At 40.4% G+C, this 12,636-nt stretch overlaps 1 protein-coding gene across 5 annotated transcripts in view; it reads right to left on the reverse strand.

Annotated features, from left to right (window-relative positions):
- COLEC12 (collectin subfamily member 12) overlaps positions 1-12,636 on the reverse strand; it is a 204,819-nt gene that overhangs the window by 18,395 nt on the left and 173,788 nt on the right. For 3 of the 5 annotated variants that reach the window (XM_049619658.1, XM_049619659.1, XM_049619662.1), the window contains 2 exons: positions 7,821-7,966; positions 5,690-5,823 (listed from right to left, as the gene is read on the reverse strand). In XM_049619658.1, the coding sequence (XP_049475615.1) occupies positions 5,705-5,823; positions 7,821-7,966 (265 nt within the window). In that variant the 3' untranslated portion in view covers positions 5,690-5,704. Of the gene's footprint in view, positions 1-5,689; positions 5,824-7,820; positions 7,967-12,636 lie in introns of those variants that run through there. The other 2 variants (XM_049619660.1, XM_049619661.1) reach the window with 1 other exon arrangement.

Consider the following 12,636-nt stretch of genomic DNA (forward strand, 5'->3'; position numbering starts at 1 on the left):
TTAACAGAAACCCATGGGGGAGGGGAAGGAAAAAAAAAAAAAAAGAGGTTAGAGTGGAAGAGAGCCAAAGCATAAGAGACTCTTAAAAACTGAGAACAAACTGAGGGTTGATGGGGGGTGGGAGGGAGGGGAGGGTGGGTGATAGGTATTGAGGAGGGCACCTTTTGGGATGAGCACTGGGTGGAAACCAATTTGACAAATGGAAACCAATTTGACAATAAACTTCATATATTGAAAATAAAATAAAATAAAAAATAAAAAGTTGCTTTTTAGTTGTTTTTTTTTTAATTTTTTTAATGTTTATTTATTTTTGAGATAGAGAGAGACAGAGCATGAACGGGGGAGGGTCAGAGAGAGAGGGAGACACAGAATCCGAAACAGGCTCCAGGCTCTGAGCTGTCAGCCCAGAGCCCGACGCGGGGCTCGAACTCACGGACCGCGAGATCATGACCTGAGCCGAAGTCGGATGCTTAACTGACCGACCCACCCAGACGCCCCAGCTTTTTAGTTGTTTTATAGTTCCTTTCTAGTCCTTTCTTCTCTTCCTTTGTGATTTTATGACCTCCCCTACTGGTGTGCTCAGATTCTTTATCTATCAACTATAGGTTTTTGTTTTGTGGTTACCATGAGGCTTACATACAACTACTTATAGCAGTCTATTTTAACTTGGTAACAAGTTTGCTTTCTAAAGCTCTACAGTTTTATTCCCACTTCCCACATTTTATTTTTTTGAGGTCACATTTCATATATTTTTATCTTGTGTATCCTTAATTATTGTATAGTTATTTTTATTACTTTTGTCTAATGACTAATCCACCACCTTTACTATTTACCTTTACCATTAAGGTTTATACTTTTGTGTGTTCTCTTGTTCCAATTAGCACCCCTTTTTCAGCTTAAAGAAGTCCCTTTGACATTTCTTGTAAGGCTGGTTTAGTGGTGATGAACTCTGTTAGCTTTTGATTATCTGAGAAACTCTATCTCTCCTTCAATTCTGAATAACTTTGCCAGGTAGCGTATTCTTGGTTGGAAGTTCTGTTCTTTGAGCATTTAAAAAAATATTCTTTGAATATATAATGCCACTCCCTTCTGTCTTGCAAAGTTTCTGCTGAAAAATCTGATAGTCCTATGGGGGTTCCCTTGTACATAACAAGTTTTTCTCTTGTTTCTTTTAAAATTGTCTCCTTGTCTTTAACTTTTGACATTTCAATTGTAATGTGTCTTGGTGTTGGTCTCTTTGGGTTCATCTTCTTTGGAACTCTCAAGGCATCCTGAATCTGAATGTCTATCTCCTTCCGTAGGTTAGGGAAATTTTCTGCCCACCCCCTTTTCTCCTTCTACAACCCTTATAATGTGATGTTAGTATACTTGATGTTGTCCTATAAATCCCTTAAGGTATCTTCACTTTTTTCCATTCTCTTTTTTTGTTACTCTACTTTGGTGAGTTCCACTGTCCTGTGAATTCACTGATCCTTTCTTCTGCTTCATCTATTCTGCTGTTCAACCCCTCTAAGATATTTTTTCAGTTCTGTTGTTATATTCATCAGCTCTGTGACTTCTGTTTGGTATTTTCTATCTCTCTGGAAGTTCTCATCATGTTCATCCATTCTCCCAAGTTCAGTGAGCATCTTTTTAAATAATTATCACTGAGATATAATTGACATACAAGGTTATATTAGTTTCAGGTATACAATATATTGATTTGGCAATTCTATGCATTATTTAATGTTCTCTATGATAAGTATAATCATCTGTCACCATATGATGTTCTGACAATGTTACTGGCTATATTCCCTATGCTGTACTTTTCATTTTGGTGACTTATTTACATTATAATTGTAAGTTTGTACCTCTTAATCTTCTTTATCTATTTTGCCCATCCCACCAAACCACCAATTTGTTTTCTGTAATTAAGAGTGTTTTTCTTTGTTCATTTGCTTCATCTTTTAGATTCCATATAAATGAAATCATATGGTATTGGTCTTTCTCTGAATTATTTCACTTAACGTAATGCCCTCTAAGTCCATCCATGTTGTTGCAAACAGCAAGATTTCATTCATTTTTTATGGCTGAGTAGTATTCCTCTGTGTGCATGTGTGTGTGTGTGTGTGTGTGTGTGTGGCTCTCTCTCTCTCTATATATGCATGCACACACACACATCTTTATCCGTTCATCTATCAATGGACACTGAGTTGCTTCCATATTTTATCTATTATAAGCAATGCTGCAGTAAACATATAGAGAGTGCATATATTTTTTCAAGTCAGTGCTTTCTTTTTCTTTGGGTAAATATAGTGGAATTGCTGGATCATATGGTAATTCTATTTATCATTTCTTGAGGAATCTCCACACTGCTTTCCACAGTGGTTGCACCAATTTACATTCCCAACACTGTGCACAAGTGTTCCCTTCTCTCCACATTCACACCAACACTTGTTATTTCTTATCTTTTTAATGTTTATTTTTGAAAGAGAATGAGAGCAGGGAGGGGCAGAGAGAGAGGGGGGGTTTGAGGATCTGAAGTGGGCTCTGTGCTGACAGTGGATACTTAACCAACTGAGCCACCCAGGTGCCCCTATTTCTTGTCTTTTTGAGACTAGCCTGGCTATTCTGACTGGGGTGACATGACATCTCCTGATGGTTTTGATTTGCATTTCCCTGATGATCAGTGATGTTGAACATCTTTTCATGTGTCTGCTGGCCATGTGCATGTCTTCTTTGGCAAAATGTCTATTCAGGTCCTCTATCCATTTCTTAGTCAAAAAAAAATTTTTTTTTGGTGCTGAGTTGTATAAGTTCTTTATAGTTTTTGTATATTAACCCCTTAGATATATTATTTGCAAATATTTTCTCTCATTTACTAGGCTTTTAGTTTTACTGATGGTTTCCTTTTCTGGCTCTTTAAAGGTGGGGATTCAGTTTCCTATTGCCCTCCAGCTTCCTGGGGTTTTAGCCCCACTGATGTGATGTCCCTCCCATTTTCAGTTAGTCATAGTCGGGGTTTGGTTTCCAACTACATCTCTGTCCTTCCTACCTTTTATGATGTGGCCTCCTATGATTAGTTATGAAAAGTCCGTTTTGCCACTTTTCAGGTTGTTTTCAGAGTTAAGTCACATGGTGGTAGCTGCTATCTTGGTGTGTCCTTGCAACAAGGTGAACTCAGGATCCTCCTACTCTGCCATCTTCCCTGGTGTTCCAGTTAGCATCTTTATGACCATTACTATGAGCACTTTATCAGGTGTATTACTTATCTCCATTTTGTGAAGGTTTTCTTTCCCCTGAAGTTTTATCTTGTTCTTTTGTTAGGAATATTTTCCTCTGTTTCTTCATTTTGCTTGACTCTCTCTGTTGGTTTCTATGTATTAGAGGAAACAACCACCTCTCCCAGTCTTTTTTTTTTTTTTTTTAATTTAAAAAATTTTTTTTAAATTTAAATCCAAGTTACTTCACATATAGTGTAATCATGATTTCAGGAACAGAATTTAGTGATTCATCATGAACACACAGTGCTCATCCCAACAAGTGCCCTCCTTAATGTCCATCACCCATTTAGCTCATCCCCCCCACCGAACTCCTCTCCAGCAACCCTGTTTGTTCTCTGTATTAAAGAGTCTCTCATAGTTTGTCTCCCTCTGTTTTTATCTTGTTTTTGCCCCCCTTCCCCTATATTCATCTGCTTTCTTAAATTCCACATATGAGTGAAATCATATGATATTTGCTTTCTCTGACTTATTTCGCTTAGCATAATACACTCTAGTTCCATCTACATTGTTGCAAATGGTAAGATTTCATTTTTTTTGATCACCGAGTAATGTTACATTGTGTGTGTGTGTGTGTGTGTGTGTGTGTGTGTGTATGTATATGTATATATATGTAGCACATCTTTATCCATTCATCAGTTGATGGACATTTGGGTTCTTTCCATACTTTGGCTATTGGTGATAGTGCTACTATAAACCTTGGGGTGCATGTGCCCCTTCGATCAGCGTTTTTGTATCCTTTGGATAAATATCTAGTAGTGCAATGGCTGGGTCATAGGGTAGTTATGTTTTTAATTTTTTGAGGAACATCCATACTGTTTTCCAGAGTGACTGCACCAGTTTGTATTGCCACCAGCAGTGCAAAAAGAAAAAGAAAATTTCCTTTTCTCTGCATCCTTGCCAACATCTGTTGTTTCCTGAATTGTTAATTTTAGCTATTCTGACAGGTGTGAGGTGTTGTCTCATTGTGGTTTTGATTCGTATTTCCCTAAGAATGAGTGATGTGGAGCATCTTTTCATGTATCTGTTAGCCATCTGGATGTCTTCTTTGGAGAAGTGTCTATTCATGTCTTTTGCCCATTTCTTCACTGGATTATTTGTTTTTAGGTGTTGAGTTTGATAAGTTCTTTATAGATTTTGGATACTAACCCTTTATCTGATACGTCGTTTGCAAATATCTTCTCCATTCCATCGGTTGCCTCTTCGTTTTGCTGATTGTTTCCTTTGCTGTGCAGAAGCTTTTTATCTTGATGAGGTCCCAATAGTTCATTTTTGCCTTTGTTTCCCTTGCCTCCAGAAACATGTCTCGTAAGAAGTTGCTGCACCCAAGGTCAGAGGTTGTTGCCTGTTTTCTCCTCTAGGATTTTGTTGGCTTCCTGTCTTACATTTAGGTCTTTCACCAATTTTGAGTTTATTTTTGTGTATGGTGTAAGAAAGTGGTCCAGGTTCATTCTTCTACATGTCACTGTCCAGTTTTCCCAACACCATTTGCTGAAAAGACTGTCTTGATTCCATTGGATATTCTTTCCTGCTTTGTCAAAGATTAGTTGGCCATATGTTTGTGGGTTCATTTCTGGGTTCTACTCTGTCCTATTGATCTATGTGTCTGTTTTTGTGCCAGTACCATACTGTCTTGGTGATTACAGCTTTGTAATACAGCTTGAAGTATGGAATTGTGATCCCTCCAGCTTTTTCTTTTTCAACATTATTTTTTCTGGTTCCGTACAAATTTTAGGATTGTTGTTTCTAGCTCTGTGAAAAATGCTGGTGTTATTTTGATAGGGATTGCTTTGAATGCGTAGATTGTTTTGGGTAGTATCGACTTTTAACAATAGTTGTTCTTCCAATCCATGAGCATGGAATGTTTTTCCATTTCTTTTTGTCTGCTTTAATTTCTTTCATAAGCTTTCTACCTTGTGTAGGCAGACACACATTGGAAGTCAGACATTCAGGCAATAGTGTTTAAAATATGCAAATATATACAGTCCTGTGGGACCATGAGTATAAGGTCTGCTGGCCACCAGAGCCAGGTGATCTGGAGGTGTACCCTCAGTGGCAGTTGCAAAAATCAAGGCTCTACATGAGTATACAAGCTCCTTTCTGGGAGATACCAGTGGGCTTTCATGAGGCACAGGGAGAGTACAAAGTATCCCCCAGCCTCTGTTCCCTAGGAGCACCTCAGATGTGTGCCAAACCTGATAGGTTCCCTAGCCCACCACACATGTGTAAGAGCTGTCCTGGGTACCTAGCCCACCAGGAGATTCTGGTGCTCTGGAGCACAGCAGAGAGCATGGAGATAGTGACTGCCCTCTGAGGAGAGGTCTCTGGAAATGCTTACAATCAGTCCTTAGATGCGTGCTTAATTATAAGCCTGTGCCTCCAGCTGCAGCCATGATGATAAGCTAACAGGCATCTTTCACAGATAGACTGAGCTTCTGGGACTGTTACCTGTTGCTGTGCTCTGGGGGTGGTCGCTGTTTAACAACTCTTTCTCTGTCAGTATAGTCCTGTGGGACCCATGTCCACTGGTACCAAGTCATGTAGAACTGTCCCCTGGTGGCAGCTGCAAAAATTAGGGCACGAGACAAGGGTCTAAGCTCCTCTTTGGGAGACACCGATGAATCTGAGTGACTCTGAGGGAGAGGGCAAAGACTGAATCCACCAGCCTCTGTTCCTGAAGAACATATGTATAGGCTCCTAGACGTGTGCCAAACCAGAGGCCTGTCCCTTAGGCTCCTGGACAAGCAAATAGGCTTCTTTCACGGAATGACTGAGGGTGTCTTGCAGCCTGCTGTCTGTGCAGTGTCCTGGGGCAGTAGTCTGTCAAGAATGGTCTGATTGCTACAGTCCCATAGAACCCAGGAACCCAAGTCTCCCCGGCCTCCAGAGCTGGGTGATCAAGGGCAGTCCCATGGGCAAAAACCAAGGCACCAGACATTTATCTAGGAGATACTGGTGCCGTGGAGCAAGGCCGAGGGAGAGAGTAAGGATGGTGCCTGTCAGGTCTCAGACAGTATTCCAGCAGGCTCCTAGATACATATGTTAAGTTAGATGCCTGCCCCCAGGCCTATGCTTTAATATAAGCAAATGAGCTTCTTTCATGTAAATTCTGGGTGCAGTTGACTGCCTGTGAGTTGGGCCGTGGGGTGGGTGAGTCCAAGTGTGCAGGCCCTTTAAGACCCCAGTTCTCAGTTTGCTATAGCCTTGTGGGTCTCATGGATGCAAGCCTCTTTGGTTTTCAAAGCTTGAGGTTTTGGGGGCTTGTCTCTCAGGTGCAAGTCTTAAAACTTGGGGTACCGGATGTGGGGTTCTCCTCGGGAAGAAGTTCTGGGTTTTGAGCTCCCCTCTGACCGAGATGTCACTGTGCAGGAGGGTGGGATTTATGGCAAGATTGTGTCTCCGCCTCTCGTACCTGCTTCGATGTGGTTTTTGTTCTTGTTTGCCTCATGTGTAGCAGTTGCTCGGCCAGGCTTTAAGTTTTTTTCGGAGGCAGTTATTCCATATGTAGCTGTAGACTTGGTGTGTTTGTGGGACATGCCATCATGAACTGGAAGGGGCTATTTCTTGTTTAGATATTTGTAGTTGTCCCCTGCCTGTAACTGACCAGGCTGGGAGTTCTTTGTGAGTTTCAAGACCTGTGGCACTGGAGACTAGTGCCTGGTATTCAATAAATGTTGAATGGATGTATGGATAACTTGTGTCCTGGTTACTGTCAATAATGGTTTGAGCAAATGTATTTGAGGTTTTTGTTTACCACCACCGTTTTTATAAAGGCTTTATGAGATATAATTCACGTATAAATTTCACCCATCTAAAGTATACAATTCAGTGGCTTTTAGTATATTCAAAGATGTGTAGAATTTAGAAATATCTAATTTTAGAACATATCATCACCCCCAAAAGAAATCCATACTCATGAGGATTCACTCCTCATTCCCTCCTTCCCCCACCATAAATGTTTAAATCTATGTCTGATGAAGAAAACTAAGACACCCATTCTGAAAAGGGTCATGTATTAAATGAAACTTTAGATAGGTATCTTTTGTAATAAAAAAAAAAAAAAAAAAAAAAACAAAAAACAAAAAACGTATACACAAAAGGCTCTTAGTCTATACCCCGGAAAAGCTTCTAAGCCGATCTCCCTCCATTATCAGGCATAGCATCTGGCTCATAGTAGATGCTCAGTAAATACGCATGGAATTGAATGCTTAGTCACCTAAATTGTCCACGTATGAAACTCTATAAAAACGATAACACTGGTACCATATTTATTAACTGACAATATTATGAGATAGTGACCTAGAACAGTTAATCTGATATTTATTTCCTAGAAGTTAGGCACATTTATTAACTTGTTTAAACTCTCATGAAAACCCCACGAAGAGGATACTATTATTATTTCCCTAAGGTTAACAAGCTGCCCCACCGGTAAGAGGCAGAACCACAGGCTGTAGAACCTGACTGCAGAGTCCGCATTCAGAGCCCTTCTACTCCTCACATCTCACCCTTTGACAGAATATAAGCTGTGCAGCTCCCTCTTCAGTCCCCTCCCCTGCTTACCTGTCTCTCTGTCTTTTTCGCAAATGAAGTTATTGATGTCTTCACACTGGAAGTCATTCCACTGCCCAGCATAAATCAGCCCAGCACAGTCTTCTCCTGGCCCATGGCCATGACCCCAGTTATCTGGCTGTCCAGCTTTCCAATTTCTTTTAACAAAACAGAAATGGAGTGTTATTTGCAAGTCATGCAAAAGTTTTTTTTTTACCCAAGAGCAGCATATAAATATAAAAAATGTAACTGAAGCCATGTCATTTGTCCTGGAATAAAAATACACTGTTTAAAAAGCTGTGCCTGCTCTTAGAATAAAAAGCAGCTGTTTTGCAGAGTGGTGTGTGATGCAGCATCTCCCTGTGGGCTTGTTATCTTTGAATGAAATCAACTCATTGAGCTGCTTCATCACAATGCTGAGGGAGTAAATCCTTCTGCAACAAAGTTAGATGAGTAACTTTCCAGTGTGTACTGGAATGCTGACTTCTGGGCGTGTGTGAATATGTTTGTGTGTGAATATATATGCATGCTGAGGACATGACACACACATACACAGTCTCTCTCACTCTTATGGGAGCCCAGAGGGATCCTTGTGCATCTTGATTCCTTGCCTCTGACAAGTCAAAGCATCATACAGAGAAAGTGAGGGACCGCCAATATACACATTTACGAGAATTTACAATTACAAACCCTTGGTTATGGGTTGTCTGGCTAAGCTGCAGATAGTTGACTGCTTTAGAAAGAAATAGTAATTGAATCTTACTGAAAATGACTCAGACATTTCACTGTCTTTTTGGGGAGGGAAATTCTCAAAAACATATTTTCTTCAGGAGTTCACTGAGGGCTTGTTAACTTGGATGCCGCAGCTTAAAATACCACTTTGTCAGAGTTCACTGTTCTTGATTGTCTTTCTGTGCAATAAATTAGTTGTGCTTCCAGGACTCAAAACTTGAAAGCTCAATTTTCTCTAAGAAGCAGGTTCTTGCACAGAAATTTGTGGTTACTGCCTGAGAAGACAAGCTTGCCTTGCGTGGAGGGTCTAAAAAAACATGTGCAGCAGAAGGCTCTTCCCATAAATGATGACTCACTACCCCATCAGCCATAGGGTGTCCTAGGGTAATCTGAGGATAGAGCCCATATTGCTCTACATCTTTTCACAATAGGATCAGTAAGACTAGAGGGTAGTGGGAAATGACAGGTGAAATTTACAATTAAAAGGTGGGGAAACAAGGCAGAATTGACTCCCCACACCATATAATTCATATATATGTAAATGTATATAATATATAATATAAATATATGTAAAATATATATATGTACACAGATATATATATGGATCCATATATATATAGATATATATATGGATTTTTAAAAAATGTAAAGTGACCTCACTTAAATAAATCTAGTGATAAACAGATAATTTAGACAAAACCATCAACTAAAAAGAATAAAAATGGGATGATACTTAGGAGGGAGTGTTAGAAATATTCATTCACACATTCACTCAACAGACATCCAGACAGTACCTACTATGTGCCAGGGATGATGCTACATGATGGCAGCACAGCATGTGGGTTAGGGTTGGGTTAGGGTTAGGGAGAATTCCCTCCCTCGGAGAACTTATGTAATAGGCAACAAACAAGTGAATTAAAAATCTCAGACTGCCGTGGTGATCGGGCCAAAGACAGATGAAGTTAGAAGGAAAAATAGTTTACTTTCACGTCTGCTTTTTTTGTATATTTCCATCCACCCTGTAGGACCCTTCAGCAATGTCAACAATGCCTGAGCAGTTTGATCCTGTTGGTGTACATTTGGTTAATTTCTGTCAGTAACATGAAGGGGTTTTATTCCAATTTTGTTTATAGAATTTGAGGTCTGTAATTCCTGAATGTATAATGATGGGACATTTGATATTCTTTATCTCAGTTAATTGGGAAGTTGTATAAATAGGAGTTCTGAAAGAAGACCTGCTTAGTATTTTTCCCTTGCATTTACTTCAAGTTAAATAGATAAAAGGGATTTATAGACTAGACCAAAAGATAAGTTAAAGATAAGAGACAGCCTTTATCAGGGTGCCTGGGTGGCGCAGTTGGTTGAGCCTCTGACTCTTGATCTTGGCTCAGGTCATGATCTCATGGTTTGGTTCCTGAGTTCAAGCCCCACATCAGGCTCTGTGCCGATGGTGCCTGATTGGGATGCCCTCTCTCCTCTCTGCCCCTCCCCCGCTTGTGTGCTCACTCACACTCTCTCTCAAAATAAACAAACTTAAAAAAAATACAAAAAAGAGATAACCTTTATCACCATTCTCCATTATTTTTTAAGTCATTGGAATTCTCTGCATATGGTACTCAAGTTTTTCCTTTGGGACTAGAAGTAGGATGCAGTTCTGTGGGTATGAGTGTGTGACTTAGGTGATACTAGTGTGGATGGGCGGTGGGGTAACCTGAAGCCAGGCTCCAGGGGGCAATTTGTCTTGCACCCAGTCTCAAAACATATCTTTGGAAAAGCCAAAATCACATGGAGTGATTTGTAGCAAAACCCCCGAGCCTGCATACTTGTTATTAAACAGAATAGAACATGTCAGATAAAGAGAGTGTATATAGTTTAGAGAAGAATTTCAGGTTACACCGCGCCTTAACTTCCTTTACAGGTAGATTCTGGAAAGAAGATGGCTGAAGCATGGGCCCCAAATCCCTGAATCCCATATTATAACACATATCCCAACACACATTTGTACCTGGACAGCATTCTCTAAGTACTCCAGGGACCTTGGAAGTACTTGGACTCACTGCTCTTGTCAGCTGGAAACACACAAGCACACCAGCTAGTGGGTGTGAACTCCCTCACCCAGGGTTTTGGTTTTTCCTAATGGTGGCAGAGCACAAAGTCTCAATCTTGGGAATAGCCCCTTCCAACCTCACGACTTAGTACTTTCTCATCAACCACAAGACTGGCTGAGGCCTCATGGCCAAGAAACTTCTGCTGGTAAGAGCCTGGCCTCAAAACAGGAAAATCCTAGTAGTGAGAAGTATTACTTTGCTGTAGAATGTTCTCCCGATACCAGGGTCTATATAGGTTTCTCTCTGGTGGCCTGAGCCAATGCCACTCTGACAGAAACATGAAGCGTCAACCAGAGTGAGTTTTTAGTGAATTAGATGACTCTGAAGGTTCCCTTCTGGTCTCCACCATTCTATGGCTCTACAGTCTAAAAACAGAATACGTAATATTATAACGGAACAGTCTACATGGACAGAGGCAACCCAGGTTTTATCTTTGCAATGCAGAGATGAGAGTGTTACACATAACAGCATATTCCCACCAAATGAGGTTCTGCTCAGGGGACTAAGAAGTGGACAAGAGGAATAGAGGAACTTCAAGTGTGTTTTGGGAAACCCTCAGGAAGATACTCACATCTTTGGTGATCTAAGTAAGGTGGGCAACAGCAAGCAGAGTGGGCTGGAAAAGGCCTTACAAGGCTCCCTTTCGGTTGTGCTCTGGGCCAAGTCAGTGGGCAGAACCTACATGACACTTGTGTCTGATTCCTGCACTCGTACCAGGCAGCCTCTGTAAACAGTGATGATCTCTGCCAAACAACGTACTTGCATGTATTACATCCAGAGTAGAAAGATCAGCTTTGATGTGTTCCTAGGCTCACTGATCCTTTCTTTCATGTGTCTGTGTTCTGTTTCACTGCTTTCCAGTCATTATTGTTTCCTTCCTTCTACTTATTTTGGGATTGACTTGCTTTTCTTCTACCCACATAAAGTGGAAGCTTAGATCATGGATTTTCAAATTAAAAACTTTTTTCAAGGGCTGCTGGGTGGCTCAGTTGATTACGACCTGGCTCAGCTCAGGTCATGATCTCACGGTTGGTGAGTTTGAGCCCCACATCAGGCTGTCTGCTTTCAGAGCAGACCCCGCTCTGGATCCTGTCTCCCTCTCTCTGCTCCAACACAGCTCACGCACATGCTCCTTCTCTCTCACAAATAAACATTAAAAAAAATAAAAAACTTTTTAAAAAAACATAAGTACTTTAGAGGAGTCTAAACACTGTTTTAACTGTATAAATTTTGATATGTTATATTTTCATTTTCTTTGAAACATTTGCAAGTTTCCTCTCTGATTTCTTCTTTGATCCATGGGTTATTAAGATGTGTGTTCTTTAATTTACAAATATTTGACAATATTACAGATATCTTTTTTGTTGTGATTTCTAATTTAATTTTGGTCAGAGAACATACTCTGTATAATTTCAGTTCTTTTTAAATTTATTGAGACTTGTGTGATGGCCCAGCATATAGTTTATCTTGGTGAATGTACCGAATGTGCTTGAGAAGAGTGCATTTACAGCTCTTGGGTGAAACAGTCCATAAACATCAATTAAGTCAAGTTAGTTAACAGTGTCCATCGTATCCCTACTGATTTTTCTACTTATTTGCTCTATCAATTACTATAAGGAGAATGTTGAAATCTCCTTTGAAGCCCCACTCTTTGCTGTGTCCACATTTAGGGTTGGTGTGTCTATTTTCTTGACTGGGACATGGTCCTGGAAATCAGACTTTTTTTACATGAGCAGCAGCATGTCTCACTCACTGTTGCCTCTGTACTCTGGAAAAGATCCTCTAGGCCAGCACAGAGGCTGGCTCACAGTGGACTCACCAGGATAATTCACTGAATGTTGACATAGGACTATGGGCCCCTGGATTCCAATCTCCAGTCAGGGTTTGATGCTGGCCAGGAAAGAAGTTTTCACAGTTCTGTGGTGAAATGAAAAGGACAACTGTGTGTGTGTGTGTGTGTGTGTGTGTGTGTGTGAGAGAGAGAGAGA

The sequence above is a fragment of the Panthera uncia genome, assembly GCF_023721935.1.
Source record: "Panthera uncia isolate 11264 chromosome D3 unlocalized genomic scaffold, Puncia_PCG_1.0 HiC_scaffold_8, whole genome shotgun sequence".
NCBI classification, from domain to species: domain Eukaryota; kingdom Metazoa; phylum Chordata; class Mammalia; order Carnivora; family Felidae; genus Panthera; species Panthera uncia.